General features: G+C 39.8%; 1 protein-coding gene across 4 annotated transcripts in view; it reads right to left on the bottom strand.

Annotated features, from left to right (window-relative positions):
- Positions 1 to 18,183, bottom strand: part of MDN1 (midasin AAA ATPase 1) — a 98,902-nt gene that overhangs the window by 79,205 nt on the left and 1,514 nt on the right. For all 4 annotated transcript variants that reach the window (XM_080586595.1, XM_080586593.1, XM_080586594.1 and 1 more), the window contains exons 2-11: positions 13,967 to 14,193; positions 13,120 to 13,344; positions 11,872 to 11,979; positions 11,590 to 11,785; positions 6,965 to 7,174; positions 5,566 to 5,697; positions 4,013 to 4,116; positions 3,333 to 3,447; positions 2,445 to 2,638; positions 1,257 to 1,338 (exon numbers count right to left, since the gene is read on the bottom strand). In XM_080586595.1, the coding sequence (XP_080442721.1) occupies positions 1,257 to 1,338; positions 2,445 to 2,638; positions 3,333 to 3,447; positions 4,013 to 4,116; positions 5,566 to 5,697; positions 6,965 to 7,174; positions 11,590 to 11,785; positions 11,872 to 11,979; positions 13,120 to 13,344; positions 13,967 to 14,193 (1,593 nt within the window). The remainder of the gene's footprint in view (positions 1 to 1,256; positions 1,339 to 2,444; positions 2,639 to 3,332; positions 3,448 to 4,012; positions 4,117 to 5,565; positions 5,698 to 6,964; positions 7,175 to 11,589; positions 11,786 to 11,871; positions 11,980 to 13,119; positions 13,345 to 13,966; positions 14,194 to 18,183) is intronic.

Below are 18,183 nucleotides of genomic sequence, written 5' to 3'. Positions count from 1 at the left end.
AGTGAAGGGATTAAGCCCTCTTAGTATTCAGTAAATTCAGACACATACCATTTAAGACACCTAACACACACACACACTGTATGGATGCATGTATTATGAAGTAAGTGCATACCAAGGATTCAGCATTAGCAGTATCATCAAATAAACATGGCTCCAATGCTGTGAATAGACTCAGATACTGACTCTCTATGCCTGTGGACATCACTAAGTGATGCGCTCCACACTATCTCCATTACCTAAGGGATATTCAGCAGCAGCGTACTAGTGCCTCATTACAGAATAGTGAAGGTGTTTCAAGTTTATTTTTTTTTAGTTTCCTACTATTCGAGCTTGCTAGTGATAAGTAACAAATTACCGTAATCTCCCTATGCTGAGTCTGTTTTGCCCATGAGTGATCTCCCTGTCCTTAGCTCAACCCTTGAGCCCTTTTCACCATATTTTCTCCCCCCTTCCCTTTGAGGATGTAGAGTGAAAGAGCAGTTGTGGTGGAGTTCAGCTGCCCACCTGAGTAAAAACCACCATCCTGAGACAGAGCTAATTTTCTCCGCAGGGGCTCACACAATGCTGTGTTCTGGATTTTTGATGAAAGTACTGGTGATAACAGACCAGTATTTTTAGTTGTTGCAGAACGGTGCTCACATAGAGCCAAGAACTTCACGCCAGCAAAGAGGCTGGGCACGCACAAGAAAGAAGCTGGGAGGGAACGGCCAGGACAGCTGACCTTTCTAATTTTGAAAGCACTTCTGATAAATACTTTTTACTTTTCCCTCTTTCTGAGATATCCACAGCAAGGTTTTATAGTAAATATAGCTTCTGAGTAACAAGTAGCAAACACCAAGCACATCTAATACTTTAAAGACTCAACTAAACCTAGGGCCTTTTCCTTGTTGCATACAAAATGTGCAATGCAAGTGAATGAAATGAATGATAAGCATGTCTGTCAAATTGTATTAATTTCACAAATTTTTACTCTTCCCCAATCACATGCAACCCCAGCCCACATCAGTCGAAACTGTGTTGCAGCATACTTTTTGTATGCCAGTAGTAAGTCTAGATTGGCTTTCAGCACACTGCAAACAGCTTTCCTACTAAGGAAAGAGACTAATAAATACAACAAACATTCCAACTACAGTCCAGCTGCTTCAGATAAAACTAAATATAAAATCCTATCTCACACTCCCAAATAGTGTATGTTAACATATGTGACACAATAACAGAGTTCAGGTAAGCAATTTCCAAATCAAGTCTTACTGCACCTCCTGAAAAATATTCACTGCTGTGGTTGACGAAGAACTGTCGAAGTTGTAAGCAATTCTGCTGCACCAATTCAATAAATCTCTAAAAATAAAAACAAAAAGATTTGGTACAATCAAGCCAAATTGTACAGCATCTTCTCTCATGTTCAGCTTAGTTCATTATGTCATCTTTTGGTAATTACACACCTAGTTGTTATTTACGTTGCACATGGAAAGCCACATACAAGAAGGATGCTGTATTTAAAAGAATAGAGAATACATACAGACCCACAGGGTTGCTTTCTGATAGGTTGCTTGGAAATTTGCAATACATATTCCATTAAACCATTATGGATAAGTAATTATGAAATTGAAAACATGAAAACCAGCATGCTTTTCATCCAGGAACGTACAAAGAACTATTTTACAGGATACCAATTCCTCCTCAACAAGGTCTTTGGAAAGGTGAGAAAAGGAAACATATAATTCTGTGAAAATAGCAACTCTTTTAAAGTAAGCGGCATTCCTATGCTTCACAGAAATGAGGTACTACACATAGCTAGTGCTTGCTGACATTCACAAAGCACTACTGCTTATAATAAGCCCACACGAGCAGAACTGACATGCGGTATGAGAAGTGAAGAAGAAGTAATTCAATACCAATCTGCATTTCATCACAAAAATTCTGAAATTAATAGTACTTCAGAGGGTCTGGGTATTTTGAGGCATCTCTAAGTTAGAATGCTACAAGTGAATGTCTAATATGAAGTTGTCTAGATGAGCAACTATATACAACTGCTGAAAAGCTATCTATACTAGTATTGTGAAAACATTATACGGTATATTTCAGTCAGTAATTCTTTTAACCAGAACAGATATTTTGTGTTAAAATAAATTGAAAAGCAATCCACATCTTCATTCCAACTTATTTCTCAGCACTGCATCTGAAACGCATACTTTTTCGTCAAAAAAAAAAAAGTGCAGAAGTACAGAAAATATGCCCTAAATAATTCACATTGAGTTTTAAGATGTATTAAATATGATTTTAAAATTAAAAATGGAAACCTCCAATTTTTATTAAATTCCAGCTTAATTATTCAAACTTTTAACAATATTTTGAAAAAAAGAGGAAAATGAAAAAGACAATCTCCTGCTCTATACAGCTAACTGACAAAACTTCTTCCTAATAAACATATAAGAAAAGACAACCTTAGAGATAGTTCTCGTCCTTCCAGATTTGGTTTCTTATTTTCTGATCTTGATTCTGATGCATCTTCTGACGCACGGCTGGAGCCAGAAGCACTGTTTTCTGATGCCTGATACTTGTCACCCGTAAGGTGAATGAAAATGTCTAGCAAGTGATCAGTTACATGAGCAAGGTTGGGGTATTTGCTCTGAAGAACCTGAAAATGGGGGAGGAAAAAAAATCTTCATCACTGGAATGAAACCATCAGCCTCCCAAACTTCAGCAGAAACAGACACTCAAGCTAGCAAGCTGCACAAAACCAGTCTCTTGTAGTCTCTCTTCTGAAGCAAATAAAAGTCATTGAGACTTGTATGATGCTGATATGGATACCAAAGGAGAGTTTTCCCAACCCAACTTTACTCCAATTCATTTAATACTTTTGCACGAATACAAACAGGAAGAACAAAAAGCAAATTCAACCCTAAAGTAAACTCAAATCTAAAATCAATCTAAACCCAAATCATGATGATGCAACTTTAACTACAGAAGTTCTTGCCTCCTATCCCTCTTTGTAAGGACTTCTTAGAGCACTCAGGTTGCCTATATACCATGCTAAGACACATACAAGGCTAATTTTTCTTCTATAATTTCCTTTCAGCTCAACTTTCTGCTAAAGCTTGCTGACCAAAATCAGCTTTTCACAGGTACAGGCCAGAAACCAGTACTGATACTATCTTGCCAAACTGATTTTTAAGATTAGCCAGAACATTTATTTTCAAGATCTGAAGTGATAAGGGTGTACTGCTGAACTTGGGGAGAAAAATAAGGACCAAATTTATTACTGGAAACCATCTACTACCCTTAACTAAAACAATTATTCACATACCACAATAGAGCAAGACATACCATACCTCCTTGAGTTCTACTTTGCTCATGTTATCCAGATGTATTTTGGTCCAATACTTGTCCAAAAGAGAGGCATGGCTGCTTTGCTGTCTGTACCAACCTCCACCACAACTGAATACTCTAAATTAAAGTAACACAAAGGAACATACATATTGTTATCTTACTGAAGAATTCAGTACTTTCAGACACCCTACCTTGCTTTTCTCTGCTCTCCAGATCATTTGTTCTTTTATCACTGTGTTTTCCCCCCTCTAGTGCAAAATCTCCTTAGAGATACTTGCAGAAAGATGACTGACAATAAGTTAAGCCTATCAGAAACACCATGCAGAAATCAAGACACCTTGTGCATATTGATCGTAAACCTTCTTCACACAGCAACTGCTAAGAGTGGTATTTTGTTTTGGTAGGGGCTGGTTTAGTAGGTGTGCCCCCCGCCCCGAGCTTCATACTTTTAACCTCATTGAAGTAACTTTTCAAAGACTGGATCCACCCAGTAGTAATATAAAGTTAGTAATATAAAGTTGCTTTAAAATGGAAAAGGTCCCTTTCATAGCGTCCATAGCTTCTACTACTTGTTAATTGGAAATTGCTAGAATATTCATGACCAAGTACTTTGCACTTACTGCCTTTGACTTAAAAATCAAACGATCTGTGCTATTAAGCTCATTTAATTTTATATGCCTACCTCCTGGTTGCAAAAAACTGGAATCCTGGTGCTACTTTTAAGCAATCACCACGGCCAGGAATTAGCAACTCCTTTTTTTCCAAAAGAGGAATCAGCACAGAGATCTGGAGAATAAAAAAAAAAAAAAGAAAAAAGAAAACTCTGTGTGTGTGTATGTGAAACAAACATCTTACCCATCCACACTCACGATGCTAGAGCACACCCCACTGAGAATCACATTTTCATCAACTGCTGTTCCTGCAGACTACATTTTCAAGTAAAACTAACAGGAATCACAGACTCACAGTTAATTTTACTTAGCAATGAAAGTCACAGGTACGTTTCCCTCTTTTCTCCTACATTCAGATTTAGTAAGAGAATGGAAATGAGTCTTTACACTTTACATCCAATCTAACACCGTTGTGTTTGAGCTGTCAAACAAATTACCAGACACTTTGTTCTCAGAAGAGCTGGAAGGTTTGTTTTCTTTCTACCCAAACAAAGATAATACCCTCTTAGAAGACTTCATTCAAAAACATTATCATTGTTCACTATATAGCCTGCTACACCCTAGTAGAATTATGTATGGATTTAAAGAATCTATCCTTCCACGCAGAAGGACGGTAATAATGGTGGAATGAGAAAAGGGAGGGAGGTCTACAACATTCCCTTGGCACAGAGGAAGGGAAGCATGGAGACTTTGATATGGAGAAAGAATACAGGATGCCTGCAGGGGAGACCTGAAGGAAAAGTGAGATGAATGCAGGATACTACTAGGGGCATGCTTATGATGAGTGCAACGAACTGAGTCCACAGAAGCAAACAACTGCACAACCCTCTGGCAATGAAAAACTGTCCAGTACACACAAGCAACATTTCTTGGCTTTCTTGTAAACTCCCTATACTTTGGAAGAGTGGAATCCCATAAACAAACTGTCAGGTTTGTCAGTCACATAAAGGATGCTTTACAAAACAGATACGAAAGAAAACTCTTTGCAAAATGTCCAGCAGGCCTGGTGTCTCTATGACATCATTCTTGGTGGAGATGTTCTTTCAGCAGCCATCACTTCAAAGGGGAATAGTGACAGTCCAACAAGTACTAGTTCTGGAGCTCAATACAGGAAATCAGCTAAAATCTATATAACGACTTAATAGAACAACACAATCCAAGTCGGAAAAAAAAATATTTTCTAAAACGACAAAAAAATCATTAGAAGACCTTATTATCAACATTGGTCTAATACAGTGACTAATATTCTGCAGTGTCTGTGGCCACATTCATTTTCAAATATTGAAACGTGATTTAAAAGACACATAGCTCATTATCAGAATCACTTTAAATACCCATACTGAAGGCTTGCATCAGGGCCAATGTCGTGACTGCTCTAAAACGATGACAAAAACAAATACAGTCTAACAGTGTCTGAACAAAGCCTGGTTAAATCTTTTTTAACTCCCTGTTACAAGTATTTTCAGCACGCTGCTGCAGAACGCATGGCGACTGGACTCCAAAAACTGCTAGTATAGTATGGGTCTTAAGACAAATACTTTACAGTGAAGAAGAACCTACGTACCACATCCAGAGGAGCATAATCAATATCCTCCAGAAGTATCCAGTGACCTTTGGTAACAGCTTGTGTCAAGGTTCCAGGCTGCCATACAAACTCCCCTGGGACATCTGTACAACGATACATACCAAGCAGCGTCTATGACAGAAACAATCAGTAAATTAGAGACTTGTTCGTTACATGCTTTCGTAATTCAGAGTAAAAAGCTTAAGAAAATGACCGAAGTTGGTATACAAATAACATTTACATAGCCTGCACATTATTAAACAGTTTATCTGATAATCCCAGTAATATGTGCCCAGCATTACACTTTTTTTTAAATAAGAAAAAGTTTCACCCCTCCATATATATGATAATCTAACTGAAGCACAGTATCTAACTAGATAATTGGAAGTGTATTTACAGAGTTGTACCACCAAAACTAATGAACAGAAATCAACAGCATAACACACTAAACTGCACTGTATCTTACATCTTAACCAGCTCTGAGCTGCTAACATAAGAGAAGTTCTCAAAAAAGTATTTGAAAGACACAAAACCAATCGAGTTTTACTTTCTGTGAAGTGGTAACTTTCACATTTCAGCATTCCTTAAATAATCAAGTTTCTGGTTTCAGTATTTCACATTTTGTACCTTGAACTTTATCACTTTTTCTTTAAATGACTGTCTTACTCATGTATATGAAAAGATACTCTTGTGGAGAATAGCTGTTAGATGGTGAAGTAAGCTGTTCTATGCAAGTAAAGAAGGTGATTTTGTATGGCTAATAAAAACCTTCAGAGAACACTTCTGGTAGACACCAACCACTTCAGAAAACTAAATATAAATCGAGCCAAACAATATTAATAAACTCAAACTCACAAGTATGCAAATCCAAAAGAATGTGAAGCTAACACCACAGTTGAAGATAATTCTACAGGTAAAGCTAGATCCCTATTCTATAACTGCAAGCATCCTCATAGGGTCTTACTTCATTTTATCTTCACCAAAAAATAACTGGGATCAGATTAAACTGACAACAACCCATCTACACATGGAAATCAAAGTGTCCATACAGCCTTTGGCAGCAGCTTCCACCATTTTCAAATCAATTTTTGTCAAGCTTTTTTTTTTAAAAAAAATACAAAATCAGTGGAGCTCTTCCACATAGGAAAAACAGTGACAAAACATAACTTAAAATGGATCAGGTACATCACAATTACGTGCAGAATTTACATCATAAATTTGAAGAAAAATCAGTTAAGCTTCATTATTCTTATCAATAGCCAGAGCAGTACTACAAAGAATTGGGGGTTGTGAGCTCCTTAGGGGAAGAGTTAAATTTCATCTTATTAGAAAAGCAAGTCCATACTTTAAGTAAAAATAATGTCTGATCATTGGACCATAAAACAATTTCATCAGTTACCTTACTATCAGTTTGATCCCCAAGTTGGACTTTTAAAATATGAGGAGGCTTTGTTCTTCCTGTAGCAGCTGCTAAATATTCAATTAAAGAAGTTTTGCCGCATCCTATTGGTCCTTCTAATAAAACAGGACTTTGAAATGCTACAGCAATAGCAAGGTTTTGAAGATTTGTGCAGGCAGATTCAACCAGAACAAAATGGCTGGTGTTTTCCTGTTGGAACATAAAATTTGAGTTACTACACTTATTTTTTTTTTTAATATCAGCTTTTACAACACAGAACAATTAGGAAAGCGAGTATGATGACTAGAAAATTTTGGCCGGTAGATATGTCAACACACATCAAATCAAATAAAGGATTCTAGAGCTATGGACTATAAAGAATGTATTTAATGACAGATATTGGTGATGTGGCTCTCTATATTAGAGTGTTTTGATGTTGTGGAACTTGAGGCTGGGAATGATAAGGTTGAGTCCCTATGGGTTAGGATCAGCGGGAAGGCCAACAAGGCAAGCGTCCTGGTGGGGGTCTGTTATAGACCGCCGAACCAGGATGAGGAGACGGATGAGGAGTTCTACAGGCAGCTGGAAGAAGTTGTGAAATTGTCAGCACTTGTTTTCATGGGGGAATTCAACTTCCCAGACATATCCTGGAAGCACAACACAGCCCAGAGAAAGCAATCTAGGAGGTTTCTGGAGAGCATGGAAGATAGCTTCCTGACGCAGCTGGTTAGTGAGCCTACCAGGGGAGGTGCCCCGCTAGACCTTCTGTTCACAAACAGTGACGGACTGGTGGGAGATGTGGTGGTTGGGAGCTGTCTTAGGCAGAGTGACCACGAAATGGTAGAGTTCTCTATTCTTAGCAAAGTCAGGAAGGGGATCAGTAAAACCGCTGTCTCGGGCTTCCGGAGGGCAGACTTTGAGCTGTTCAGGACACTGGTTGGCCGAGTCCCTTGGGAGGTGGTTCTGAAGGGCAGAGGAGTCCAGGAAGGCTGGGCACTCTTCAAGAAGGAAATCTTAATGGCTCAGGAGCGGTCTATCCCCACGTGCCCAAAGACGAGCCGGCGCGGAAGACGACCGGCCTGGCTGAACAGAGATTTGTGGCTTGAGCTCAGGAGAAAAAAGAGGGTTTATAATCTTTGGAAAAGAGGGCGGGCCACTCAGGAGGACTATAAGGATGTTGCGAGGCTGTGCAGGGACAAAATTAGAAAGGCCAAAGCTCATCTGGAGCTCAATCTGCCTACTGCCGTTAAAGATAACAAAAAATGTTTTTACAAATACATCAACATAAAAAGGAGGACTAAGGAGAATCTCAATCCTTTATTGGATGCGGGGGGAAACTTAGTGACGAGAGATAAGGAAAATGCTGAGGTGCTTAATGCCTTCTTTACCTCAGTCTTCAGTGGCAAAACCAGTTGTTCTCTGGATACCCAGTACCCTGAGCTGGTGGAAGGGGATGGGGAAGAGGATGTGGCCCTCACTATCCACAAGGAAATGGTTGGCGACCTGCTACAGCACTTGGATGTACGCAAGTCAATGGGGTCGGATGGGATCCACCCGAGGGTACTGAGAGAACTGGCGGAGGAGCTGGCCGAGCCGCTTTCCATCATTTATCGGCAGTCCTGGCTATCAGGGGAGGTCCCAGTCGACTGGCGGCTAGCAAATGTGACGCCCATCTACAGGAAGGGTCAGAGGGTAGACCCGGGGAACTATAGGCCTATTAGTTTGACCTCAGTGCCAGGAAAGCTCATGGAGCAGATTATCTTGAGGGTCATCACGCGGCACTTGCAGGGCAACCAGGCGATCAGGCCCAGTCAGCATGGGTTTATGAAACGCAGGTCCTGCTTGACGAACCTGATCTCCTTCTATGACAAAGTAACACGCTTAGTGGATGAGGGAAAGGCTGTGGATGTGGTCTACCTTGACTTCAGTAAGGCTTTTGACACCATTTCCCACAACGTTCTCCTCAAGAAACTGGCTGCTCGTGGCTTGGACTGGCGTAGGCTTCGTTAGGTTAAAAACTGGCTGGATAGCCGGGCCCAGAGAGTTGTGGTGAATGGAGTCAAATCCAGTTGGAGGCCTGTCACTAGTGGAGTCCCCCAGGGCTCGGTACTGGGGCCAGTCCTCTTTAATATCTTTATCGATGAGGGGATCGAGTGCACCCTCAGTAAGTTTGCAGATGACACCAAGTTAGGTGCATGTGTTGATCTGCTCAAGAGTAGGAAGGCTCTGCAGGAGGATCTGGATAGGCTGGAGTGATGGGCTGAGGTCATCTGTATGAAGTTCAACAAGGCCAAGTGCCGGGTCCTGCACCTGGGGCGCAACAATCCCAAGCAGAGCTACAGGCTGGGAGATGAGTGGTTGGAAAGCTGCCTGGCAAAGAAGGACCTGGGAGTATTGGTTGATAGTCGGCTGAATATGAGCCAGCAGTGTGCTCAGGTGGCCAAGAAGGCCAACAGCAGCCTGGCTTGTATAAGAAGCAGTGTGGCCAGCAGGTCTAGAGAAGCGATTGTCCCCCTGTACTCGGCTCTGGTGAGGCCGCACCTCGAGTACTGTGTTCAGTTTTGGGCCCCTCGCTACAAGAAGGACATGGAGGTGCTCGAGAGAGTCCAGAGAAGGGCGGCAAAGCTGGTGAGGGGTCTGGAGAACAAGTCTCATGAGGAGACGCTGAGGGAGCTGGGATTGTTCAGCCTGGAGAAGAGGAGGCTCAGGGGAGACCTCATCGCTCTCTACAGTTACCTTAAAGGAGGCTGTAGCGAGGTGGGGGTTGGTCTGTTCTCCCACGTGCCTGGTGACAGGACGAGGGGGAATGGGCTAAAGGGGAGGTTTAGGGTGGATATTAGGAAGAACTTCTTTACTGAAAGGGTTGTTAGGCATTGGAATGGGCTGCCCAGGGAGGTGGTTGAGTCACCATCCCTGGAGGTCTTTAAGAGACGTTTAGATGTTGAGCTTAGTGGAGGACTTGTGAGTGTTAGGTCAGAGGTTGGACTAGGTGATCTTGGAGGTCTCTTCCAACCTAGACGATTCTGTGATATTAAAAGTGATTTTTATCAAAAACCTATTATAGGTGAAACATTTAATATAGTATACGTATAATTTGTTCCCAGAGTTCACACTACATTGACAATACAGACATAGTAACTATTCAATCATTGCATTCACATCAGTCAAATACAATTCGCAAAATAAATGAAATTAAGTCATCAGAATGAATCTCAATCACAGAAAAAAATAAACAGCAATTAGACTCAGATGATGCACGTATGAATACAAAAACTCAAATGTTGTATTTCTTTCTTTCTGCACAGGCCAAAGAATAAGATCATTAAACTCAATACATGGAGGGCAGGGGAGATAAGTTCGGTAGAATTTTTGCTTTATTCACGTTGCAATGAATACATTTTATTGAACAGTGATTTATCAATATGACAGATACGCCTCAAATATATTAGTGACTGTAGGAGAGTAAAAATATCAGCATATGGCACAAAAACTAGTGCTTTTTTGCCAAAAGGCACAAAGAAGAAATCAAAATATATACGGCACTGAAACCAAATAGAATCTCTTGTATTTAAAATTTGATCATTTGATCTTCATTTCAAATAGTTTCATGTATTTCTCCTGTAACAATGCTAGTTTTTAAGAGTATCTGTGTTCCCTGACAGCACAATTGCAGCAGCAATGACACACTGTCATGCAAATAAAAACCTAGCTACACAGCTCAGTTTCCCTTGCTGCAATGAATTCCAAACCATATCGTCAATGCTATAGTTAAAAAAAAAAAAAGTTACAGAAGTTAGGGGGGGAAATGGAAAAATTGGGAGGAAACTGCTCTCATTCTTCTGCTACTCAAGAAATTCTCAGTATTGGTAGTTTTATTTCATCTTTGTCATTCATTTGTAGATGTGTTGCAAAAATAGATAGCAATACTCAGGCTAATTAAGAGCTGAAATTTTGCCTACGTGAGGAAACCAGTGAAGAACACTGACTGCAGCTACAAAGATGAACCTGAACAGTTTGAGATGAATAGCATCTCAACAGAAAATAGGTTAAAAAGATGTTACTTACTGAAACATTTATGCATTCGATCAACTTGCTAAAACTGTAAGGCACTACATTCTGTGTTACGCTTCACTCCAGTGAAGCGGAGAAAATAAGATCTTGCTTACCTCTTCTCCCGTTTCCCTGCCTTCTAGTAGAGTAATAAGCAGCCTTGTTTTCCAGTGTTTTAAAACGTGAACTTTGAAAAAAGACTGTTGATAAGATCCCTATGTAGCACAAAACACTACCTCATGCATGTAAAAACCACATCAGCTCCTTGCTTTACTCAGCTGTGGATAACTTGGAATGGAGACACTATACAAGGCTGACTATTCTCTTATAGCATGTTCTTAAGAACTGTTATAAACAAAATTAAATGAACAGGACTATATATTCACTGCTTCATTCCACTGCCATTCCACCTTCTACGCAGTGCCAGTATTATACATCACTAGATTACAGCACACATTAAAGGAGATAAAAATTACCCACTTCAGTATCATTTAAGCAGGAATAAAGTTAAAGTCAGCTCACAGCATTTAGGGATCCTTGAAAAAAAGGTACAAACTTAACCCTTGGTTACATACCTGCTGCTCTTCAGAAACAAGCTGTAGTCTAGGCAGCACAATACCACATACAGCTACTACACTTGCAGACAGGTCATCTGATACAACATGTCCTTGTTTATATTGCACTTCTTTCTCCTTTTGCCAAAATGAGGAGTCTGGATTGGCCAAAACAAGGGCTTGTTCCACATTCTGCACTTGAGATTCTTCTAGTAGCCTGTCAAATCCATATCCATGTTTATTAATTCAGCTGAAAACCATCCACAAAAAACAAGCAGTGTTCAATATTTAAAGAGTTCTTACTTCAGCCTGAAATGCATCAGCTCCTCAGGATTGAAGATCTTCTTCAGGAAAGACAATTTATGTTCATCATTCATGCATGTAACCAGAGCAAGACAGTTTGAAGTATACCTAAAAATTTTATTTTAAAACAAAACATGTCAAAACAGTCTTAAGAATTTTAGTTTGACAACTGTCACTTGCAAATCAAAATACCAGTTTTGGAAAAACATACAGAAAACTTTCTCTGCAGAAATTGGTATGCTTAAAATTAGTAGTATTAATCTTTTTTTTAAAAAAAGATCTTTCTGAGATTTTTCTAGAGAAAAGCAATTATGTCATGGCATACTGTATCATTAACACACCAACTTGCTAGCTTTCCTCTGAAAGACTGAACATTCAACAGAAATACAGTAAAAAACAGCACTTTCCCAAATAAATGAAAGTAAACGTGTAAGACAATGAAAACCAAGTTTTGCCTGATTTTTCTTCTCCTGCCATTTTCTGTTCTTTCATGATATGTCTAAAATAACCTTAATACACTGAACTCAAGACTCGGTGCCGAAAGAAGCAAACAAATTCCAAGTCTTGGCTTCATAAAGCCAAGCTGTCTCGCAATACGAGAAAATTTAATAGAGATCATAAATATAATTTTCATTTATTATATCACTGCTTTTACCTTCCAAGAACAAAGCTTTCAATGAGCTTGGGAAGGTTAGAGGGAAGGGGTGCAGGGGCAGGGTGGTAGAGTGCTCCCAGAAGATTGGTTCAGGACAAAATTTACAAGTCTGCTCATTCACTTAAGATTATTACCTGAATACCAGGAAAATCCATTCCAGCCAAATTAGTCATCCTATTTCTTTTTCTAAGAATATCTAAACTCACGTCATCCTGGCTGATATACTTGACAGTACTCTTCTTCCTGTCCTTCCTGAATTAAGTATCTTAGTTTAAAATAATGAGTTACTAACACAATCTTTTCTTCTTCCAACAGTACAGAAGTGATGTTTCACCAAATTCACCACTTCTCATGAATCCAACTTTGGTAAACTCCAGTTATTTTAAAAGATTATCCAGACTGTAAAAATCCAGAGCTTGAAATGTGCCTGAGAACTAACCTGACAGATCACCACAGCTTACAACAGATAAAAGAATACATACAGATACCATTGTCACAGATTTTTCTGGTATTGTCTGGATCTTTTCTCTTTGCACACAAACACTTCAATACAATTCAAGATATAGGCATGTCTTCTCAGTAGAGAAACTTACCAACGGACTAACGTGTCGTGACTCCTTAGGAGTGGAATACATACGCTCCAGTCCCATAATTCCCGGAAAATTGACTGTTCCTTCTGTAAAAACCTATAAGCTGCTTCCATGAGGTCACGTAACTTCATTCGTCTGCGCCCATATCGGACTGTGTTTGCATCTGAGCTCTCCAGAAAAAGCCTCTGAAAAACTGGTGCTGTGTTCTTAAAATATCTTAAAGCAAATCTTCATATGAAAGAGAAAGAAAGAGAGAGTGATGGAACACAGATATCTAAGCCAGAGCAGAAGAAAATAGCCACTAATGTTTTATTTCAGAGGTCCGGAAACATTAATTGATGGCATAGCTTGAATTGAGGTTTGTGTTTGACTTTGTCCATGCCTGAGAAAGATAACCAGTTTAGCAATCAGCTGTCAACAGATACTTCACCTTATTAGAGATCATTATTTGATTAACAAGGAGAAGCATTTTTTTTGGTGAAATCCCTTTGATTTCTCTTGTTTACTGAGAAAGTAATACTGATTTCCACTTAAACAACTTTGTATTCTACTGGCCTACAGGTCTAATATAAGATACAGACATTTTGGTTGTTGGCAGTTTTCAAGCCAGCTGTTGTTTTGCTTTCACTCTGATCGAATAATGATGAAAATCACATTAGATATTATCAAACAGTTTAAATAAGCTGTGTTTAAGACTTGTGCTTTCTGGGTAATTCTTTCAATTGAAAAGACCTTTGTTACTGTGGGAGACAATCCAAAGCACTGTAACACCGCCTCATCACCAGCAAACACTGACGTGCACGCACTCCGTAAATTCAAACACCGCATAAAGCGGCTCTGCGCTACTTACGGCAAAACATCCGGGTGGTCAGCAACCAGCTTGCTCATGGCTACACACAGCCTCTCATGCCGATCATGGTTGATTTGGCCACCAGCTTTAATGGCTTCTGCATTTCGTTCCAGCAAATCCAACAAGATTGGTCGAAGCTGACGGCCAATTAATAGAGTACATTCTTTATCCAGTAATAACTGCGCTAAAGTATCCAGGATGCACTGCCGGTCCTGCTGAGTCCAAGTCTATAGGAAAGGAAGGTAGGAACAGGTTAAACATGGAATGATTTAGACTTTTAACTTCAGAACAATTCATGCGGGATTCACAGTGAATTTTACAGGAACAAATCTTCCAGAAAAAAAAAGGGGGAAGGGGCAAAATTCACAGTACTTACTCGATACAGCTCTCCATAGTTTAAGAAACAAGGGAAACAGAACATATGATATGAAGAATAACAATAAATAGGAATTACAAAGAATTATAAATTCAAGTTTTCAAAAAAATTGAGCTGTTACTTCCATATCAGATGTAATTATGGTGAATAATGACAAGAAGCATGTATTTACAGTTTTGAAGTTGAGATTTTTTTTTCATTTTTCTTACTTTTCTATAAGAGCAGTCCATTAGTGCAAAACAATACATTAGGCTTTAGAATATACGCAGAACAGATTCTGATCTATTGTAGGGAAAAATAAATCACCACCCCACACAAGGAAACGCAATCTTCCTAACTTTGTCACTGACAAGGCACAGGCAATTTTTGCTGCCTTTAAGCTCGTCTTTGGTCTTTGACCTCACGTTATTAAGCACCGTTCCACTCCCATGATGTTCAGTGCACGTAATTCTGATTTGTGAAAAATCAGGATTAAAGATTTGCACTACAGCTGTTTTGCTCCTAACTTTGACCCTCCACTCTCCCCTTCCTCACTGACCAGGCAAGCACTCATCCCATCAAGATGATTTTGTTTCCTGGCAAACAGCAGTAAACACAACCAGGCAAGGTAGCTTTCCAAACATAATAGTCACTTACTGAACTCCTACAGAAACATTCTACAATTCACGTGGTGACATTTTAGCTAGATGTGCTGTCAATTTCTGCCCTGCCCAGGCTTTTGCCATCTGTGTAAAACCTGTGGCCATGCAGGGATGGTTTCCTTGTTATCAGAGGTCCTGCACACCGCTTTTGAAAGGTGCCCTCCTAAGGTTATACCACCACTGACATCTTTTTAGAGCATGTACACACTTGTTCAAGTTCTTCGCATCTCCTCCTGAATTTGAAAAAAAGACAATCCCTCATTCAGCACAGTTTAAGTCAGGGAAGCTGCAGTATACATCATACACATTAAAATGACCACATTAATCACAAGTTTTTTTGTTGTTGTTGTTGTTTTTTTTAAACATGCTGTGTTTATTTTTCTGAAAAGACATAGGCTTATCTTCCTCTGACCTATCATAGCAGCATCAAAAGTAAGTGACGTTTAAAACGGAGCCGAAGGTCTGCGTTCATCACAGAGCAAGCAAGAGCACAGAGCTGCTCATTAGTGGGGATCAGATTTTGAGTGGCAAAGGGACTGACAAGCTGTTAAAAGGAACATGGCTCAAAAGAATAGAAGATAAACTTCACAGTAAAAAATAAAAATTACCTTCAGTTTCCAAATCAAATACATCTTTGGCTACCCACATGAGGTACCAACAGGGTGCTTAATTTATTAACCAGAGCTTTCAGTAACAAATAAAAGGAACAAATAACACTAAAACAGTAAATAAACGTAAATGAACCAGTCTGATTCAGTAACGTTCTGTAGTTACATGACTACCCTGCACCAAATCCATTAGCAATTTTGTGAGAGCAAGCAATTTTAAATCATTCCGTGCAGTACCCTTAGGACATATAAAACTGATCAAAAAACTGATCACAGTGGAAAAATTCTCATTCCACAAAGAGACTGTCTGCTGGATTTCAGAGCCTCTCAGAATTTAAATCAAAAACTTTTTGGAAAAGAGTAATACTGTGAGAGAGGAATTTTAGCTACCACTGATTTCCTGAAATACACAACTTTCTTAGTCAGTAGCAAAGGACAGCTGATCGGAAAGCGTTTAACGTCAGTGTTCAAATCCAGGACAGCAGATCTGTGCCCGCAGTCCCAAACAGCTGATACAAGAAAGCATCGCGAAGGCCTGACCCTCCAAATACCCAACAAATGCACGTGTCACGTATTATTACTGAAAGAGGCAATAAAGAGAAGCCCAGGTAGGACTGAGAGCTGGAATTAAACAAGACCCTGACTGCTCCTCCAGCAGCACGTCAACCTGCACAGCACATTCAGTCAGCACTCACAAGAAGCCTTTATCAAGAACTAGCTGAGTCCAAAACCCCAGATTCGGAAGGGAAAGGATCACAGCAAGGCGCAATCCGAGTTCCCAGGAAAGCCACATCCCTGATGACAGCTCGCAGGAGTCCCCCCAGTCACACTGCACAGGTTTAACCCTGGGACTCTTCTGACATGGGGGCAGGGGGCTGCGCATTTAAGCCCCTCTTCCCTGCCAACGCAGAACCACGTTCCCTCAGGTCAGGTCTAGTGACCTGACTGCACAGCAGTACGTTTGGCCAGAAGATCCAACCTAATCCCCCTCCCAAAGTCTTCCACTGGGAGAGAAAATTGAAGGGATTTTCTGCATTAGCACGCTTGCTAGATCCGGGATAAGAGGAGCAACAGAGAGATGTGCATATAGGCCAAGAGAAAAGAGAGCTGGACCACTTATTTTGGCAGCTCTCCAGGTCAGCAAGATAAAGGAAAGCAGGAACCTGCACTCCTCTAACCCACATGCCTCAAAAACAATACATAAATAAATGGCAGGTGGAATACACAGTCTCACAAGGAGAAGAGGGTGCTAACTTCAGCTACCTGCAAAACCAGAGAGAACTTCCTCCTCCAGCGCTGTGCAGTCAGCACACAGATTGCCACACACACAAAAAAAAACAACCAGAAATAGGACATGAGAATACACTCTGAGACAAATGCAACGTACCTTCCCTTACTTATAGGGTTACATCTTCAAGCTTAATTAAACTTTCAAACAAAAAGCTGAGCCACATTTTAGGAAAAAACAGCCTGCCTTAGCTGTCAGGACATCAGGACATTTTTCTGACATCCAGTGAGTAATTTTTTTTTTTTATTTATTTTTTTTTTTAAGAAAAAAAGGTACTTTTTGCTATAAAATACTAAGAGTAGAGGACTATAAATACAAGTTTGGAACTATTATTAAAATAGGTTTCACTTTCACACAGAAAAAGAGAAAGGCAAAACGAAGGACGGCCAGCCAAAACAGCAACAGACTGGAACGGGAGATGCGGAACAGAGTGCCCGAGATCCCTGGTGCCCTTCAGACGGGTCCGTAGACTAAGCACCGGAGACACCCTAAAGGGTCTGTTCATTAATTTTTATCTTTCAGTATATATGCACAGCGCTTAAAACTGTGAGGGATGTGAAGGACAGAAAAGGATAAGGATATTTTTTCACTAAGTTCCCTTCCTATGAGTTTTTTACCTTTCATATTAATGAACAACTCTACCGAAATCACACCATCACAGAGAGCCAGAAGCGTGCACATTTGCACACAATCTGCATTTCCAATTCTACATATGAAGGCGTTCTGGATTTAAATAAATCACTGGTACTGCACCAAACCAAAAGCACAGTCCTCGATGGTATACCCATATGCCACTCTAAATTTGTATCTGCCACAGTAAAATACCAAACCATTACTGCAGCTGTGCTAATGGAACAGATTGCATGTAAAAAAAATTTAACATTGTGACTTAATATTTTTTTGGAAGTTTACTTACAAGCTTTTGAAGCGATGCAGCGCAATACATAGTTACTAGAGCAGTGTCAGTACATATGAATAAACCACTGATATCTACAGAAACTGAAGTTCTATTTCTGAAAAACTTCAGCACACAAATCCTTCCACTTACAACCTACTGCTTAGACAGTTTGCTTTACTTAGAAAGAAACAAATGAAGGCTGTTCTAGAGAACTTTTTGTCCCATTTTCCTCATTAAGAGCACAGAAATTTGCTGTACCTTTGCAGAGTTAGTGACATATTAATATTCTACATAAAAGGCTCTATTTCTGCTACATACTGAAGGACAACCTTCCGTCACCACACGAAGAGCATCTTAGTACAAATCTCAAAAGATTATTCCTTACTTAGGTTGTGGGCAAGTTCTG

This window comes from Anser brachyrhynchus (assembly GCF_964034855.1).
Source record: "Anser brachyrhynchus genome assembly, chromosome: 3".
Lineage (NCBI taxonomy): Eukaryota > Metazoa > Chordata > Aves > Anseriformes > Anatidae > Anser > Anser brachyrhynchus.
Note: the sequence above shows the minus strand (reverse complement) of the source record. Positions and strands in the feature narration are given on the sequence as shown.